Genomic DNA, 16,636 nt, shown 5'->3' on the forward strand with positions numbered 1-16,636 from the left:
GTAAAAATTAAGCATCTTTGCCGTTTAAGGGGCTAAACCTCATTTAATGTGCAGAACTGCCAGATATCCTGGATTATTTTTATTTTACTCCACCAAACAGCACAGTTATAGAGAGACAGGGCGCCGGGCCCTGACGCGCAGAATGGGGGTATCATGGCGGCCGGCCTACAACTCCCAGCATGCACCGCGAGACCGGCGCGGAGAGTGTTACAAGCGTGCATGGGCGGACTACAGCTCCCGGAATGCTCCGCGCAGGAAAATGGCGCCGCGTTAAGGCTGTGTGAGGTGGACTACAACTCCCAGCATACACCGCGCGAAGCAACAGAAGTGACCCAATCCATTGATGGTTATGACTACAACTCCCAGCATGCCTCTCGGTCCCCTTGACGGCGCACCTTTTTCCCGCGCAGGCGCAGAGCAGGGTCGATGCTGTGAGGAGGAGGAGGCGGAGGAGGAGGAGGCGGCGATGGCGCTCAACAAGAACCACTCGGAGGGCGGCGGCGTCATCGTTAACAACAGCGAGAAGTGAGGTGCTATCCCCTTCTCCCCTCCTCCGGCCTCGGCAGCCGGGGGATAGCGGCGAGTTGCCTTCTCCCCCGCCCTCCTCCTGCCTTCCCCCTCAGGGGGAGCGGCTGTGTGGGTCGTGGGGGGGCGTGCTGAGGGGGCGAGGCGGGTAAAGGGGCTGGTTTAACCCTCTCAGTGCCGGCGGTGCTCGTCCTCCCCTCATCTCCCTACGGCTTAGGGGCTGTACGCATCCTCCTGCCCCAGGGCCTGTCGAGGGGAGCTCTGCTGGGCTGCAGCCGCGGGGCTTGCCCCCCTCCACCTCTTCCCTCAGCATCCAGCCTGTCCCCCAGCCTGCTGCTGCCTCCTGCTGCTGTCCCCAGCCTCTTCCCCGAGGGCTCAGCAAGGGCTGGCAGCGCTCAGCTCCCGTCAGGTGATCTGGGCTGGCCCCAGGTGATCTGGCCCGGCCCCAGGTGATCTGGCCTGGCCCCAGGCCTGGCCCCTCGGGCAGGCTGCGCCTGCACGGTGCCTCAGCCGAGGCTGCCCGCTGTGCTTTGCCGGGCTCCCGGAGCGCAGCCCCTTCCCTGTCTGTGTGTGCGGGAGGGAGAACAGCCTTGGAAAAAGGTGCTGGGCTATAACCATGGAAACGGCAAGGCTGCACAGAGCTGCCTCTGTGTGCATGGCAAAGGGCTGTCCGTGCCCGCTTGCTGCCAGCGTGGTTCTGACGTGGCAGTCATCTGCTGCGGGGACAAAGGAGTGCTTCATCCTCCAGCGCTTCTTTCCACCGGCCACTTAAACACTGCTATAGCAATTCTGTGCCTGGCTTCCACTTGGGATGTGCCTTTTCTTAGAAGGCTTTAGTAAGATCAGCTCTGGTACTTAAATTTGCATTCCCTGAGAGGATGGGAGCTGAAGGTGTTGCTGTTCCCAGCTGCCAGCCTGCCTTGCAGCACGGCCTGCCTGTCCCTGGGCTGATCCAGCTGCAGCCTGAGCAGAGCTGGTCCCACTGCCCTTCCCCAGCTGTTCCTGGAGGGACAGGTATTTATGACTGAGGGTGGAAACACGTCAGCTGCCAAAGATAGAGGTGGTGGAGATTTCTGCAGCTTTAGGGATTAGAGTCCCTAATGTGGATGCTGTAATGTCAATACAAGTTACCTGCTGTGTCCAAAGGTTTTAATCAGGTCAGTTTGTAATTGAGAATTAAGGAATCAGTGCAGGCAGCATGAGTTAATGAAATCTTGTGGCATGGAAGGGGAGTTCCTCTGGATCACATTTTTGTGTCAGAGGTGCTTGAGCTGTGGTGAGACCTTCAACAGCCGTGTTGCATAAGCCAGCCTGAGCAGTTTCTTCTCCTGCAGTCCTTCCTCTGTCATGTCACTTGTGGACAACTGAATTAGGGAACTGAGCCAGCAGAAATGCAGAACAATTTAAAACGAAAACAAAAAAAGCTCTTGAGATTTTGATCAGCTCAATTGCCTGAGTTTGCTGCCTGGTTGTGCAGACAGCAGCAGCAGCTGTGTCAGCACACTGGGAAGGGAACAAGCAGCCAGGGCTACTTCAGTTGCTGCTGCCAACAACAACAACAAAAAAAAGGCAAACCAGAACTGATTCTGTCTGCTCAGCATCTCCATCAATGCTGGGGTTACAGGTGGTTTTGGTAGGTCAGTAAACTTCTGTGCATGCTGCATTTCTGCCCTGAGCTGTACCTGCTCTCTCTTGTGTCACTGTTTGCAGTGTTTTGATGACCTATGACCATGTAGAAATCACCTTCAGTGATCTGGAGCCCATGCCAGAGGCCTTCAAGGGCACCAAGAAAGGGAGTGTGTTCCTGACTCCCTACCGGGTAAGTGTGAGAGACTTTATCTTCTCTAAGGAGATAACAGCCCTGGAGTCTGAATTTAAATGTCCTCAGTGTATGAAAGTCAGGATAATCCATTCCTGCCTGAAGTGTGGCTCATCCTCTCCCTCTGGGAGGCATTATGCGTTCATGGCATATTCCATCTATTTGTCTACAGATAATAAATCTGATTAGTTCTTGTACAGGCAGCTGTTTAGTCCATCAAGCATCTTCAAACTGGAAATTAGTGGTCTGGAAATGCAGAATGCAACAGCACAGCTACTAAATCACAGCTGTGTGGAGCAGCAGCTTCTCTGGAAGCTGGGAGAGCATTATCTGAGCAAGGGCCTTCCTGGAAGGCTTTAGTACCTTGAGGATTTGGTTTTCCCCTGTGGCTGTTGGGTGTAGCTTTTGTCTTGTGGAGCTGGTGATGTGGGAGGGAGTTTCAGTCCATGGAGAATTCTGTTCATGCAATAAATCAGGGCTGTGTTTCCTGTTTGTTTTGACCAGCTCTTGTAATGTTGTTTTCTTTCAGGTTATCTTTGTGTCAAAGGGGAAGGATGCTATGCAGTCATTTGTGATGCCCTTTTATTTGCTGAAGGATTGTGAGATCAAGCAGCCAGTGTTTGGAGCAAATTACATCAAGGGCACAGTGAAAGCAGAGGCAGGAGGTGGGTATCACACAGGGGACGTTCTGGGTCTCAGTTCAGCTGCTCACTTCATAGCAAGATCCTGCTAACCAAACCTTGGCACTGTCCAAATGGGTTTTCACACTCCTGTGAAAATGTGTTTCATTCACTGGCAGCTAAAAACATTCCCCTTCCCAGCTCCCTGTTCAGCTACAATGAGCAGATGTGCTCTGCAACCCATCTCATTCCTGCCCTCTGCAAAATAGACAATTCAAACAAGTGATCTCAGCAAATGAACATCAGAGTGGAGTCAGCAGGAATGAAGATGTCACTTTGCTTTGGTCACTTGGGATCTCCTATCCCACCTGCATTCAGGTTCTCCTGTGCCAAAACCTGAGATCCTTTCTGGCTCTCTTTGGGTTCAGGTGCAGACCCCCAGAGCTCTTTCTCCATTGTGTTTCTTGTGCAGTTCAAGGACATCTTGGTATTGCTGTAGTGCATCCTGGCAGGGAAAATGGAACTTGGAAGGGAATGGATTGTCTTGAAATCAGGGAATTTAAGGAGCTGTTTCACATTAAACTCAATGAGAAGGCTGTGGCAGACATTTTAAAGAATAATTTGGTTTTGACTGATTTTTTTTTTTTTTTACCAAAGGCACAGAGTTCAGCAAACTTTCATCCTCAGCTTGGTTCAGTCTAGCAGTTGTGGCACAGAAATCACAGCACAGGATGTAAGAGCCTTGCATGGGAGTTGAGTGGGACCATCCAGCATGAGAGGGAGCCTGAGCATTAATGACAAACTAAACAGTGTGAAAGGCAAAAGGTTTTAGCTAAATCTTTGTTAATTTTCCCCAGAGGCCATCTCTTTTAATGATGATGTTGTCGTAACAGCCATGAGAGTCTGGTTTAGCTTAAAAGGCTCTTTAATCTACTTGTTTCTGTTTCAGCACAGCTTCTGCTTTGATGCTTTCTTGGGACTCTGGACTGTGCATGTTTTTCTTTTTCATACTCTAAAGTGAGATGTCACTAATTTATTTGTTTTCTAATTTTTATTTATCCTGACTTGAAATATCTTCCTTGGGCTCTAATGGATTTATGTGGACCATGTTTTTCATTAAGCTCTTGCTTTGTTGGGCACTCAGACTCCCAAACTAATTTGGAGCTGACAGTTAGGTGTAGTTGCAGAGGCTTTTTAGGCAACAGGATTAACAAAATCCCTGTCTTCTGCACTAATCTTATCCAAAGCAAGAGCAAATCCAGCACTCCTGATAGCCTGGCCTGTGACAGCTGCTGTGGCAATAGTCACAACTCCAGAAAGCTTTTGAAGCTCTCCCTCATGGATGTTTCTGCTTCAGGTGTCTCTTGACCTGACAATACCCCAGTGTGAATTTTTCTGATGATACCACAATTCTGCCACTTCCTCTGCTTTTTATTTTTTAGTTTGGATTTTTAGGATAAGCTCTTTTAAGAATTATACACAGAGCATTTGTGGATACAGCATGTAACCTAAATAGCATGGAAATGGCTTCTCCTTGCTCCTTAGTTTTGTCTTTCCTCCCTCAGGTGGCTGGGAAGGATCTGCCACATTCAAGATGACTTTTTCAGCTGGGGGTGCAATTGAATTTGGGCAGCGGATGCTGCAGGTGGCATCACAAGGTATGGAAGTCTGGGGGTGTCTGCCAGAGTTCTGTGGTTTCAGTAGCCCTTGCCTGAAGCTTGCTTTAAAAAATACTTTTCTCACATCCAATGAGCAGCAGATTTGTTGGGGTGACACCTAAGTTTGTTTTGGAGTTCTTGTCCTGCATTTGAGGCAGGCTTGATGTCCTGATGAGGCCTTGTCTTTGCTTTCCCAGTCTCCAGAGGTGAAATACCCAGTGGAGCTTATGGCTATTCCTTCATGCCAAATGGATCCTATGCTTTTGCACCACCTGCAGCTAATGGGGGCTATCCATACCCACCTCCTCCTCCAGGTAAGCCTGGGAACTGAGGCTGGGGTTATTCCAGTGAGTAAAATAGGTAAAAAGGGCAAGAAAAACATATTTTACACAGTGTTTTAGTGATCACTTGTGTAGCTTTTGTTCCTGAGTTTAATTATGTTTGCCTTGGCTTCTTTTGGTTGCTAACTCCACCCAGAGTTAAGTCTCTTGCTGTGTGATCTCCTTTCCTGACAGACTTTTATCCTGGTCCTCCTGCAGCCGATGGAAACATGGGCTACATGCAGCTTCCACCCCCACCCTACCCAGGGCCCATGGAGCCCCCTCCTGTCAGTGGCCCAGACCTGCCCTCCACTCCTGCAGGTAAGGAGCCTGTCCAGGGGAATGACTCACAACAGTTTTATTAAGAATGAAACAAACTTTGTTTCTTGTCTTTTGGGGACCTTTGAAGCTCCACTTAGAAGTTGAAATTTGTTTAGAAAAGGGATTAGGGAGCTCCCCTAATGTCCAGCCTTGTATATCCAGCTCAGTCAGGAGTCCAGCCTGATTCTCTCCAGGGTAGACACTGTTAGTGGGCATTTTACATATGAATTTATTTTTCTTTTGACAGAAAAAATACAGTGTGTGATTCTCCTGTGGTGGTAATCTTGCCCTAATGATGAATACAAGGAAACTCATGGTGAAATGTGTTTGTGGTCCATTCCAGCTCAAAACTGTGATTTGCTTCCCCTTCCCTTGTTTCATTCTTAATGTGATTATTTTTGCTGAAACAATATGGAACAGGGGAAGAGATGATGGAAAGGAGCTGAGGAAATATCAGCCTCATTTTTCACCCATTTGGGATTTATTAAAATGAAAAAGGAGCTATTGTGGTTGGGCACAGCCATAGATCTCTTGCAGATAAGAATATTTGTTTGGATAAGAATTTAACTTTTCAGTTTGAATAAACAACCATTCATCTTTGAACTGTTATTTGGAAAGTGGCACTGCTCCAGAGGGTTGTACAAGATTTTTGTTTTCTGCAGAAATGCAGGATCTGGATTATGCTCATAAATTACCATACACTAATCCCCTGAGCTGCCATAAATTTGTGCTGATTTTTGTTTTGCCTGTTGATTTCACTCCCAGGAAGGATGGTGTGTTCACACCTGTTTGTAAAGGGTATTGTCTGTATTTAGGCAAGGCAGCAGCAAGCATTTATTTATGGCTGACATGCAAGTCCCAGGTGACATTTCTAAACTCAGTCTTCCTCTGTTTCACTGGGAATCGGCAATTTTGTGGTGACTGGAAGAGATAATGCTCAATTGTGTTTGTTGTAGCTGTTCTGTAACTTGAGCACTGGTGCTCTGTCATTAACTCTTGATGGCCAGGAGTTCTTGTTTTATTGTCAGAGTTCTCTGTCCCTAACCTGTCGCTTCTCTCCCTGTGACAGCTGAAGCCAAGGCTGCTGAAGCTGCTGCCAGTGCTTACTACAGCCCAGGCAACCCCCACAATGTCTACATGCCCACGGTGAGTCCCTGCTGCTCTGGGCCTGCAGGGGGGCCCAGTGTGTGTCGGGCAGATCTTCTCTCAGTGGCACAGCAGAGTTGCTCTGAATTGATGTGGTGTCTTGTGTGGGAGTGTTCCTCACTCAGGGTCACCCAATGTGATGGAGTTCTCAGGGGTTCCAGGACGAGGGAAGAGATGAGAATCTGACTCTGTTTTAGAAGGCTGATTTATTATTTTATGATATATATTATATTAAAAGAAAATTATATAATAAAACTATATGAAAAGAATAGAAGAAAGGATTTCATCAGAAGGCTTGAAAGGAATAGAAAGGAAAAATGATAATAAAATCCTGTGACTGACCAGAGAGTCCCAGACAGCTGGACTGTGACTGGCCATTAATTAAAAACAACCACATGAGACCAACGATGCATCTGTTGCATTCCACAGCAGCAGATAATTACTGTTTTTCTTTTCCTCTGAGGCTTCTCAGCTTCTCAGGACAAAAATCCTGGCAAAGGGATTTTTTGGAAAATATCATGGCAACAGTCTTGGGTTTTCTGGAGGCTTTGAGATCAGTATTTTATTCTTAGCCATGCACTGATGTCCTTTTGTCATCTTTATTGCAGGACCAGCCACCTCCTCCTCCATACTTCCCACCAGAGGACAAGAAAAACCAATAAGCTGACACAGACCTTCTCCACAACCCATTGCTTTCTTTTTTTCCATTTTGGCAGAATTCTGGGGCACAGTCCATAGCACTGAGGAGTAGAACCTTCCCCCAAGGCACGCTGCTTTCAGGGGCTCTAGGAGTAGGTCTGTGCAGAGCAAGGGGAGGGATTTTGGCAGCCTGGGTCACCTGTGGAGCTCTGAGGATTTGCTGTCCTGCAGCATTCCCTCCTCCCTGTGCACAGCATCACTGCACCTGGAGGTTCTCTTCATCTCTGCTTCCCTTTGCTCTGTTTCTTTTGATACTTAAGAGTCAGCATCTGCTCTAAACTGCTAATTAACATGATCATGACGTGGAAACAAGGCTCTTTGGGGTGAGAGGTGTCTTGAATCTACCTTAATGTGCATCCAAGAGCACCTCTGGACAGAGGGATGCCTCTGGTTATTTTTAATCCAGAGTGTCACATCCAACTCTGCTCTTGAGAAAGGACTTCAAAGGCAGCCTTTGGGATCTCAAAGGAAGTACACACCTATGACATTTTTCAGATATATATTCAACTTTCTTGGGTTTCTTTTTTTTTTTAATCTAAGTCATTCCTGACAATCACAGTAAATAATCAGATTTCCCTGCTGCTCACCATGTATGCCAGTGCTGACCAATTTCCCTTCCTCAGATGTGCTGCTCTTCATAGGGTTCTCCAGTAGCATCTGACCACTTTAGATCCCATAGGAACACTAATATTTCTGCACTCTCTATTTTCCAGTTAGATATGTGAGTTCACTAAGTCCTGAACATTCTCCTCATAGTCTATAATGCACTTTTGTTTTTCCTTTGTTGTAACACAAGTTACACTTCTTGGCCAGTGAAGCATCTTCCTGCTGTGATTTACCTGGTGAATTAACAGTGAATGGGCAGAAAGCAGTTGCTTTACTTCTGCCCTGGAAGCACTTGAGAGAATATGCAAAACATGGGAATAAGCTGTAAGGTACAGAGTGTTGTTTATTGCTGTTTGTGTTCCTGGTCCAGCTGTGAATTCCCAGTCACCCAAACGTGGACTCCTCATGGCATTGATTCCTTGGTCTCATTAGCAACAGCTCCAGTGCAGAACCTGTGCAGGACTGATCAGAATCTGGGCTGTGAAACTTCTGCATTGTCCAAAGCTGTGACAAGTGACACTGCAGTGACTTCTGACAGCTGAGAGAGAAAATCCTTCTCAGCCAAGTGTGACAGAAGGTCCTGTGCTGTGGAACTGCTGAGACTTGCTGCATGCAGCCTGCTCGGAGAGAAACAAGGTCCACCTCTTGTTTTGTTTTTTCTTTAACTGATTAATGAAATTGCTACTGTTTGTGCACTGACTTTTCTAGAATTGCTACTGCAGTGATGTAAAGAAATCGTTATTTAAAAAAATCTATTTATTTTGAAAGCATTTGATTAATATATTAATGTGAAATGACTTCTGAATGCAGATTTGTTTTGCCAAGACTGTGAAGTAAAGAGAAATCAGCTCAAAACTTGGGGTGTTTGTGTGTGAGTGGGCAAACTTCTGGTAACTTTGGATGCAGAGAGGAGGAATTAAAAGCAAAGCCACTTGAATTTTATATTTTATTATTAGAAGCAAAATGACTTGGCTTTTCACTGGTGACATCAGTTGCTTGATTTCTCTTGGGTGACTTTGTGAATGAAAATAAGATGTTAAAATGTTTCAGCAAACTCCCATTTCACAGTTCCTGTTGGAAGCTGGCAGCAGCTGCTTTACTCTACCCAGATGTGTCACCCAAGTTGTTTTTCCAGACAAGTTGTCCTCATAAAAGTTAACAGCCTGTTTGCTATTTTGCTTTGCAATAACTACCTCAGCACTGCAGCATAATTAATGCCTCTAAAATATGTCTGTAATTAGAAGCAATCCACAATTTTATCCTTTTTTTCCCTGTGAGTGTGCCGAGGTGCCTGGGTGGCTGTGCCCACTGAGGTCGGGGCTGTCTCAGGTGTGCTCCCCCTGTGCTCCTGTCCCTGGAAAAGCTGGGAGCTGTGCTCCAGCAGCACTGCCAGGGCTCTTCCTGCCTCTGAGCTGAACCAGGTGTGTCAGTCTCACTGGGCAGGGCAGGACAGGAGTGGGATCAGGTCCTGGTCAGTCCCCCTGTCCAACAGGAGGTACCCGGGAGCTGCTCTCCACAGATCATCACTTGGTCTCATTCCTCTTCCCAGCAGCTGCTGTGGCTGCCTTCATTCTCTTGAATTCCCTGGCCAGCCAGCAGGGACATCTCCCACATTCTGCTCATTTTTACATCCCTTTTGCCTCTCACATGCTCCCACGTGGCTCTTTGACTGCACTTTAAGCCTGACTGAGCCACTTGGGTTTGTTTTCTGTGGAAGAGGTGGCTGAAGGAGGAAAGCATTGAGATAAAATTTTACAGTCCAGTAGGAGCTGAGTAAATCCTGATTTGTGAATTAAGTTACTTCAAATCAAGGTTTCCTCAGTCACACCTGTCCAACTCTAAAATGGTGCTGAAACCTTTCTGTTCTGGCTCATTCCCAGTTACCTTCTACTCAGGCAGAATCCTAGAAAACACAGATTGCATGAACTTTCCAGAGCTCTTGCCCAGCCCTACTCTCTGTGCAGCTCTTAGGCCAACAATCAGAACAAATCCATGAGGTTCTTTTAAAACCTTTCCTCAGCTAAGTGTGCTCGAGAGAGAAATATTTAGATATCTGCTCCCATGGGGACTCCATGGTTCGAGCTGAGTCACTTCCCTTAGAGTGGAGAAGTGGCAAGAGCTCCAGAGACACCATGAGGTTTCTGTCTGGCAAAAGGGAAATACACTCAAAGGATGAGTCAGGCTGGAATAAATGAAATATTCCTTAGCACGGGCTAAATCTGGAGTTGAAGCTGCGGGTTTTCCACACTGGTTTGAGGTTGAACGTTCCCGTTCCCCAGGCTGGAGCTGGGCACGGTCTGTGGGGAGGGGAGGAGGAACAAGCCAAAAAAAGAGATTGGGCGTGGTCTCGCTGTGTTTGGGGTGCGCTGGCGGGAAGTGAAGCGCGTTCTGGGAGTGCTGGGCCGGTCACACAGCCAGCAGGGCTCCGGCAGGCACTGGGCTGAGTGGAGCAGCACGATTTGGGAATCCAGGTTTGTGGGTGCTGGTGAGAATCCCTACCAAAGCACCCAAATCTGGCTTTGGTACTCAGCACTCCCTGCCATCCCCCGATGGAAAATGGGGGCTGTTCTCCGCTTGGGAAAGGGCTCAGCGAGGGTAGAAGGGTCACCAGTCCTGCTGCCCGCACAGAACGATTCAAATATTAAAGCAGGGACATGCAAATTGAAGTCTGCTGCCGCTCTGGAAGCCGTGTGGGAGTAGGGCAGGAGGAAATGTTGTTCACTGACACGTCTCCAGGTCTGGCCCCTGCCTCAATGATTAACTGGCTGTGCAGCAGGAGGCTGCCATGTGACTCCAGACTGGTACCATTAAACCCCAGCAGCTGGCTGCTGTTGTACCACTGAAGGAACGGAGCAGGCATAGGGAACAATTACTGTTGGATGCTTTGGCAGAGGCAGATTTTTCCACCACCACCTACAGCTGTCTCTTTGATGTCACTTGGACTCTTAAGCTGAGAAGTCTCTCCCTGCCCCTGATGCTGGGAAATGGAGCTGCTTCCCTCCTCTGGGGGCTGTGGGGTAACTGGGTATTTCCAAAGTGCTTTGAGATCTTGTGCAAAGAAGTGTTGCTGCAGGAACCGCAGGTGCTGCTGACAGATTTCCTGCTGCCAGCCCTGAAATCCTGGTGCTGTCCCTGGGGGCTGGGGAAATTCTTTGCCTTGGAAGGATTAGCCCATCCTTAGGGATTAAGGATCCTTACCCTGGAAGGATTGCTCCATCCTGGGTGTGCTTGCCTGGGGTTGCCTCCAGACAAAGGAAGAAACAGAGTGCTGCTCTTCCTCCACACCATTCTGCCCAGATTTTATCTCAAATGCTTCAAGTTCATTAATTTCTTCCTGCTGGGGGGATGCACTAAGCAGTTGTAGGGAGTTGTGGGGTTAAGCCCACCTGGCCAGCACCTCCTTGTCCTGTGTGTACCTTCCTTTGGAGATCATGAGGACTTCCCAGCACTTCCAGAGCTGCAGATGCTCAAACTGCCTCAGCCACATGATGACACTGATTTATGAGCTCTGCTCACAGCGCTGTCTCCCTTTGCAAGCACTGCTGGAGGTGGCAGGAGGTGTGGGGTGAAGCTTGGATCCAGCTTCTCCCAGAGCACCCAGGAGCAGAGCCAGCCCTTGCCAGAGAGCAGCTCCTGTTGCATCACTGCCACCACCCCCTGAAGGAGCTGCCAGGGGTGTGTTGGAGGAGAGTTTTACCAAGGCAGGCTGTGCTCAGGAGGAGTTTCAGGTTAAAGCTGCGCAGAGAAGTGAGGTTTGTGGGTGGGGATGGAAGGCTGAGATGTGCAGGGTGGGGATCTTTATTTCAGTCAAAGCTCTCTCTGCAGCCACAGCAGTGTTATCACCTGCCTGCCCTCTGGGGTGAGTCAGCTCCAAGAGACTGGAACCAGTATTTCAGCTCCTTGCTCGAGGGAGAGGCCCCAGTGGGACACAAAGTGCCCCATGTCACAGGGAGCAGGAGCAGGGACTTGGACCTGCCGCTGGTGCCTGCTGGATCTCACCCCTCAGGGTGCAAACAGTCCTGGATCCCTCCCTGCTGGCTCCTCCCAGCCCACCTGCCATTCCCCACACAGTTCCTATGATCTCTGGACGCTGGAGCAAAAGGTATCAGCTTGGCTCCATTTACCAGCTCAGCTCAGCTCAGCAAATCCTGTCTTTCTAAACTTTTCCTTTCCCCTGCTCAAGTCGTGTCTCCTCCTCCTCCCTTTCCACGTCCTTTGCTCTTTGAGGGCTGGGCTCTGGCTGGGACACAGTGGCACAGACTGACTGCAGCAATATTCCATGTTTTGGTGTGTCCCTCTGGAATGTGGGGGTGGTGGGAGGGGTTGTCCTGCAGCCTCCTCCCTTCACAAGACTCTGGCTCCGTGGAGCTTGCTGGGCTCCTCTGGGGCTTTGGGAAATGTGTGGGGAGAATTGTTCGTGGAAAAGCCATGGGGAGAATGCTCTGTGCTGGAGCTGGTCAGTAATTTGGTATCTGTGCTCCAGAATAACCTCGTTCATGGGCACCATGGGGGCATGGAGGTACCTGGGTGTCTTGGTTTGAACAGACAGGTGTCTGCTAAGGAAGGCAGGAGCCTCCCTTGAAATGGAAAATGCAAACCCCCTCCCTCTGAATTATTATAATTTTCAAATTAAAGGACTCTCAGGCAAAGATATGGGAATAGGAATAACAGCTCTGTACTAGGAAAATTAAAAATACAAATGCAATAGTACAAAAAAGAAAACAAACCACTGCCAGAGTCAGAGCAGGAGCTGCCCCCCTGTGTGTCAGGGGGTGGCACAGCCCCATCCCATGGGGGCTCAGCCCTCCTGCAGTGCCAGCTGTGCTGCTGCTGCAGCAGGGATCCTGCACAAGGGGGGAGTTTTCCTCTGCAGCTCCAGGGCTGCTGCAGATGGGCCTGGGCTCCCTCTGGCAATGCAGGGCAGCAGAAAGCTGCTCCTCTGGCAATGCAGTGGGCAAAGGCTGCTGTGCTGCTCCAGGCTCAGATTGGATCCAGGTAGGAATGCTTGGCTCCTCCCCTGGGCGCAGCATCTCCCCATGGGATGCTGGAATTGGATCAGCCCTGCAGGGACACTCAGTGGCCATGGACAGCAGAGATCTCCTGGAGGGAGGGTTGGTTGTGGGAGAGATAAAGGAAACTGCCCAATGAACAGAAAAAAACTGCCCCAGCTCTGACAGATGGGAACAGAACACACACCCCCACTAACATATTTCAACCTGTGACACTGGGTGTCAGCCCTGGGTTCTTCCACCTTCACAAGCATCCCCCTGGCCCCTCCTCAGCTCAGGCACGTGCTGTGGGTCCTGCTGCTCTCAACTCAGCCCCCAAATTGGCTTTGAACCAGCAAATAAACCAGCAAATAAACCAGCAAATAAATTGCCTTTGAAATGTGTCCCCCATTCTCTGTCCCTGCAGTGAGGGGATGATAAATCCAGTGTCTGAAATTGAATTATCTCACTGGGAGAGGGAAGTGGAAGACAGCACATGACTGTGATGGTGAAAACATTTTAAAGTGGTCACAAGGTGCTGTGAGGCAAATGAGGGACATCCAGGTCTATACATGAAGTCAGTGACTTCCTCAGAGTCATCCTTGCATGTCCCTGCTGGCAGCTCTTGTGCCAAACCTCTGCTCCTGCACAGGCAAGGGGAACAGAGCTTTCACAACTGCCCTGTCCTGTGTGGGGGGCTGGAAGTCCCCTTTGCTCTTCCCAGAGGGATGGAGTTTGCCCTGACATCCTTCTGAGGTGTCCCAAATGAGGTGGGATATCTGTGGGCTCCCCACTTCCTTCCCAGGTGCCACCAGATTTTGTGGTGCCCCCAAAGTGCAGAGAGCCTGTGGCAGGGGAGATGTGGGGTCAGGGCAGGAGTAACTGGAGGACCCCCAGGAAACAGGGAGGGGGGACTGACATCCCTCCTGGGTATGGGATCGTGGTCCCACAGCACTCAGTGGGTCCCAGGGGTTTATCTCACCTGGGCAGCCCCAAAGAGGGCAAACAGGGATGTCTCTCATTGTGAAACACCTTCCCTTCCTCTCCCCTGCCTGCTGCCTGCTTCTCCCCTTTGCCAAAGCCTGGCAGGCGCCCCTGGGTTCTGCAGAGTCATTGGGCCCCGTGCTCAAAGGAGAAGTGAGGGAGGGACATGTTGAAATCAGTTTTTTGACTATTCGCCCATTTCCATCCGAGAGATAAGAGTGAGGCCGGGCTGCGGCTTCAGGATCGAGACAGGAGGTAGGAGATAAACTGCTGTTAATGCTGGTGGAGGGTTCTTTCCTAGCAGGTTTTCCTTTGAGGGGAAGATGATTCCCTATAAAGAAGGTGATGATGTTGTTCTTTGGGGATCTGTTTTCTCAGCAGCACCTATAAACCCATTCACACGTGAGCTGTGGACTTTATTTATACTGGGGACAGATATAAAGGGTTTTCCTTTAGGATTATTTGTTTTTAAAAATAAGGAATGTAAGGCTTCACATTGTGCATATCTATGTTGGTTATTTTGGGAGGCAGACTGACAGCATGGGAAACAGGGGCTGTTTCGGGGAATGCCAATCCCCTCCCTTTGGAAAGTCCTGCCTTGCATGTCTGGGATGTTTTGCTAATTGCCTGCCAGTGTGGGGAATGGAGTTTATCAGGATTGTCTCTACTAACCAGAAATCCTCACTCGTTCTGGAGCTGCTTTTAGGGCTTCTCTTATTGTTTCCTGGACAAGGAGTAACTCGAGGTGCAAATACTGGAGCTCTGGGGTTTTTGTCACTGGTATTTTGTGGAACAGGTGGCTGCTGGTAAAACCCAGGGGAAAAAGGATATGTGCTGCTTTGGAGAGCTGTTCACCAGACAGCTCTCCCATGGCAGCCACAGAGGCTCCAGTCCATGTGATCCCTGCACAGAGTCCTTCCCAAGGGCCCTGCTGGCTCTGCTGGGAGCTGTGTGCTCCCACCCTGCTGGGCTGTGCCTGACCTTTCCAGAGGGCACTGCAACCCAGTGCAGTGCCCAGCTGGGGAAAGGGCTTTTAAACAGGCACTTCCACACTGCAGCTGAACTTTTGCTTTCTAAAGCCTGCACAACCCCAGCCCAGCCACCAGCTCCTGGCTGGAGGGTCACTGCCTGATGTTTAGCAATAGTTATGACTGGATTTTACATCTCCAATGTTACAAGGAGGAGAGAAGTGGATTTGAGGATTGACTAAGCTCTTTCAGCTGTTCTCTCTGTGCTGGTTGAGGCAAGAGACATCCTGGCTGCTGTTATTTTTTGTTGGCAAGGAGCAGTGAAAGGAATGAGCAGCTCAAGGATGCTGAGTCCATGTCCTGCTTTACTTCTGGGGTTGCTGTTTGCTGGGCCAGATTTTGCTTTTGCAATCAAAGCTAAAAGTAAAGATGACAGCAATGGTTTCCAAAGGCCATTATGCACTTTTCTCTAGCTCCCACTAACAACATTTTACAAGGGAGCACAGAGCTGATGTCCCAGATCAATAAACTGCATTTGTGTGTGTCACGGGACAGGAATGAGCTTCTCCACCACATCCTCCCATCAGCGAGGCAGGAGATGCTTTGGAGCTTTGCCCAAGGTGAGCCAATGGAAAAAAGCTGGATAAAGCCAGGGCTGGGGCTGGCAGGGCTGGGTGAGAACCTCTGAGCGTCTCTGACAGCAGAGGGAAGGGGCATCCTCAGCAGGTGAGGAGGTGGCTCCACTGCCAAGCCGGGGAGTGCACAAGAAGGGGTTCTGAAGCCCAGTTCTTTGGGGCACCCAAATTCTGGTAACTGGGGACAGGTACCAGAGCCCCCCTGACAGGGGAGAGAGCAGAAGTGGAACAAGCAGCTTTTTTCAGACCTCAGGGGACAAGGCTGAAAAATCTCAGGAGTGCATTTCAGCTTTTGGGTGTCTCACTGTATCTCTGGATTTTTATTCTGTAGATTACCTTGGCATCCCCCTGCTCCTGGAAATTCAGTGTTTTTATGCTGTGCAGCCCCTCTTGGCCCCAGTCCTGTGCTGGCTGACCTGGATAAAGAAAATCTGCCCCCCACATCAACCCCCTGCCTATGCTCTCAGCCCTTTCTCCATCTCCTGGTCCCACAACTTCAGGGAACCCCTTTTGCCATTAACCTGCTCTTACAGGGTTCCAGGGCAAAGGGAGGTTGTGTCTCTCTTAAAGCAATTAAAAGAGTGCAACCTGCCTCAATTAAAGGACTGGATGAGCGCAAGGCTGGAAGGAACTGGCTGTCTGCCCTCATCCTCTGGCAGGGCTGCTGCTGCCAGCATCCTCCTGCAGCCCTGCTTGGAGCCAGCTGCTGTGGGGCTCTGTGCTGATGCACTATGAGTCCTTCTCTGGTACTGAGGAGACAAACTTTCCAGTGCAGTTTCCATGGCCATGGTTTCCTGTTTGGGTTCAGCACAAATCCCTGAGTGCCTGCACAGGACCACTGATCCCAGTGTGGAGCCATTGCCATCCGTGTTACATCTGAAACACCATTTTTTTAATTGGCTTTTGGACCATCCAGGGGGCAGAAAGGTGTGGGGAAGACAAAACCTCCACTTGGGGAGTCCCTGCCCTGCTGCACAGGGCCTGTGGCTCCTCAGCAGCCCTGGCAGTGACACCAAACCCCAGCAGTGACACTGAGCAGGGGCTGATGTCCTTGTCCTTCCCAGGCTCTGGGTCTGCCCATGAGCAGCAAATGCTTGTGCAGCTCAACAGCTCCTCCAAAGCCCAGGAGCTGTGCCTGTAGACACAACACACCCAGGAGCAAACTGGCTCTGCCCCTGGCCATCTCCTGGTGCCCGGCCAAGCCTTCCCCCACCCAGTTTGTTATCAGTGAGAGCATCCTGATAGGGATCTGCCAGGGGAGGTCAACTGCCTGGCAAGCTGCAGTCTGATAAAGTTTTTACAAGAATGAAAGCTGATGATAAAGAACAAGCTTTCCATGTCATTTTT

The 16,636-nt window shown here is 49.6% G+C and overlaps 2 protein-coding genes across 3 annotated transcripts in view; both read left to right on the plus strand.

The window, feature by feature from the left end:
- The window catches only part of CASKIN2 (CASK interacting protein 2), a 648,645-nt gene that overhangs the window by 261,516 nt on the left and 370,493 nt on the right, over window positions 1–16,636 (plus strand). The gene's annotated exons all lie outside the window — the stretch shown is intronic.
- Window positions 404–8,569, plus strand: WBP2 (WW domain binding protein 2). Of its 2 annotated transcripts, none has more exons than XM_030962134.1 (8): window positions 404–525; window positions 2,236–2,344; window positions 2,874–3,009; window positions 4,530–4,622; window positions 4,820–4,936; window positions 5,138–5,263; window positions 6,333–6,409; window positions 7,018–8,569. In XM_030962134.1, exons 1-8 carry the CDS (start codon window positions 467–469, stop codon window positions 7,069–7,071), a joined length of 771 nt encoding a protein of 256 aa, XP_030817994.1. In that variant the 5' UTR covers window positions 404–466; the 3' UTR covers window positions 7,072–8,569. The 2 variants fall into 2 exon arrangements, with proteins under 2 accessions (XP_030817994.1, XP_030817995.1); XM_030962135.1 differs by having other exon boundaries at window positions 412–525; window positions 5,162–5,263.

This window comes from Camarhynchus parvulus, chromosome 18 (genome assembly GCF_901933205.1).
Source record: "Camarhynchus parvulus chromosome 18, STF_HiC, whole genome shotgun sequence".
NCBI lineage: Eukaryota > Metazoa > Chordata > Aves > Passeriformes > Thraupidae > Camarhynchus > Camarhynchus parvulus.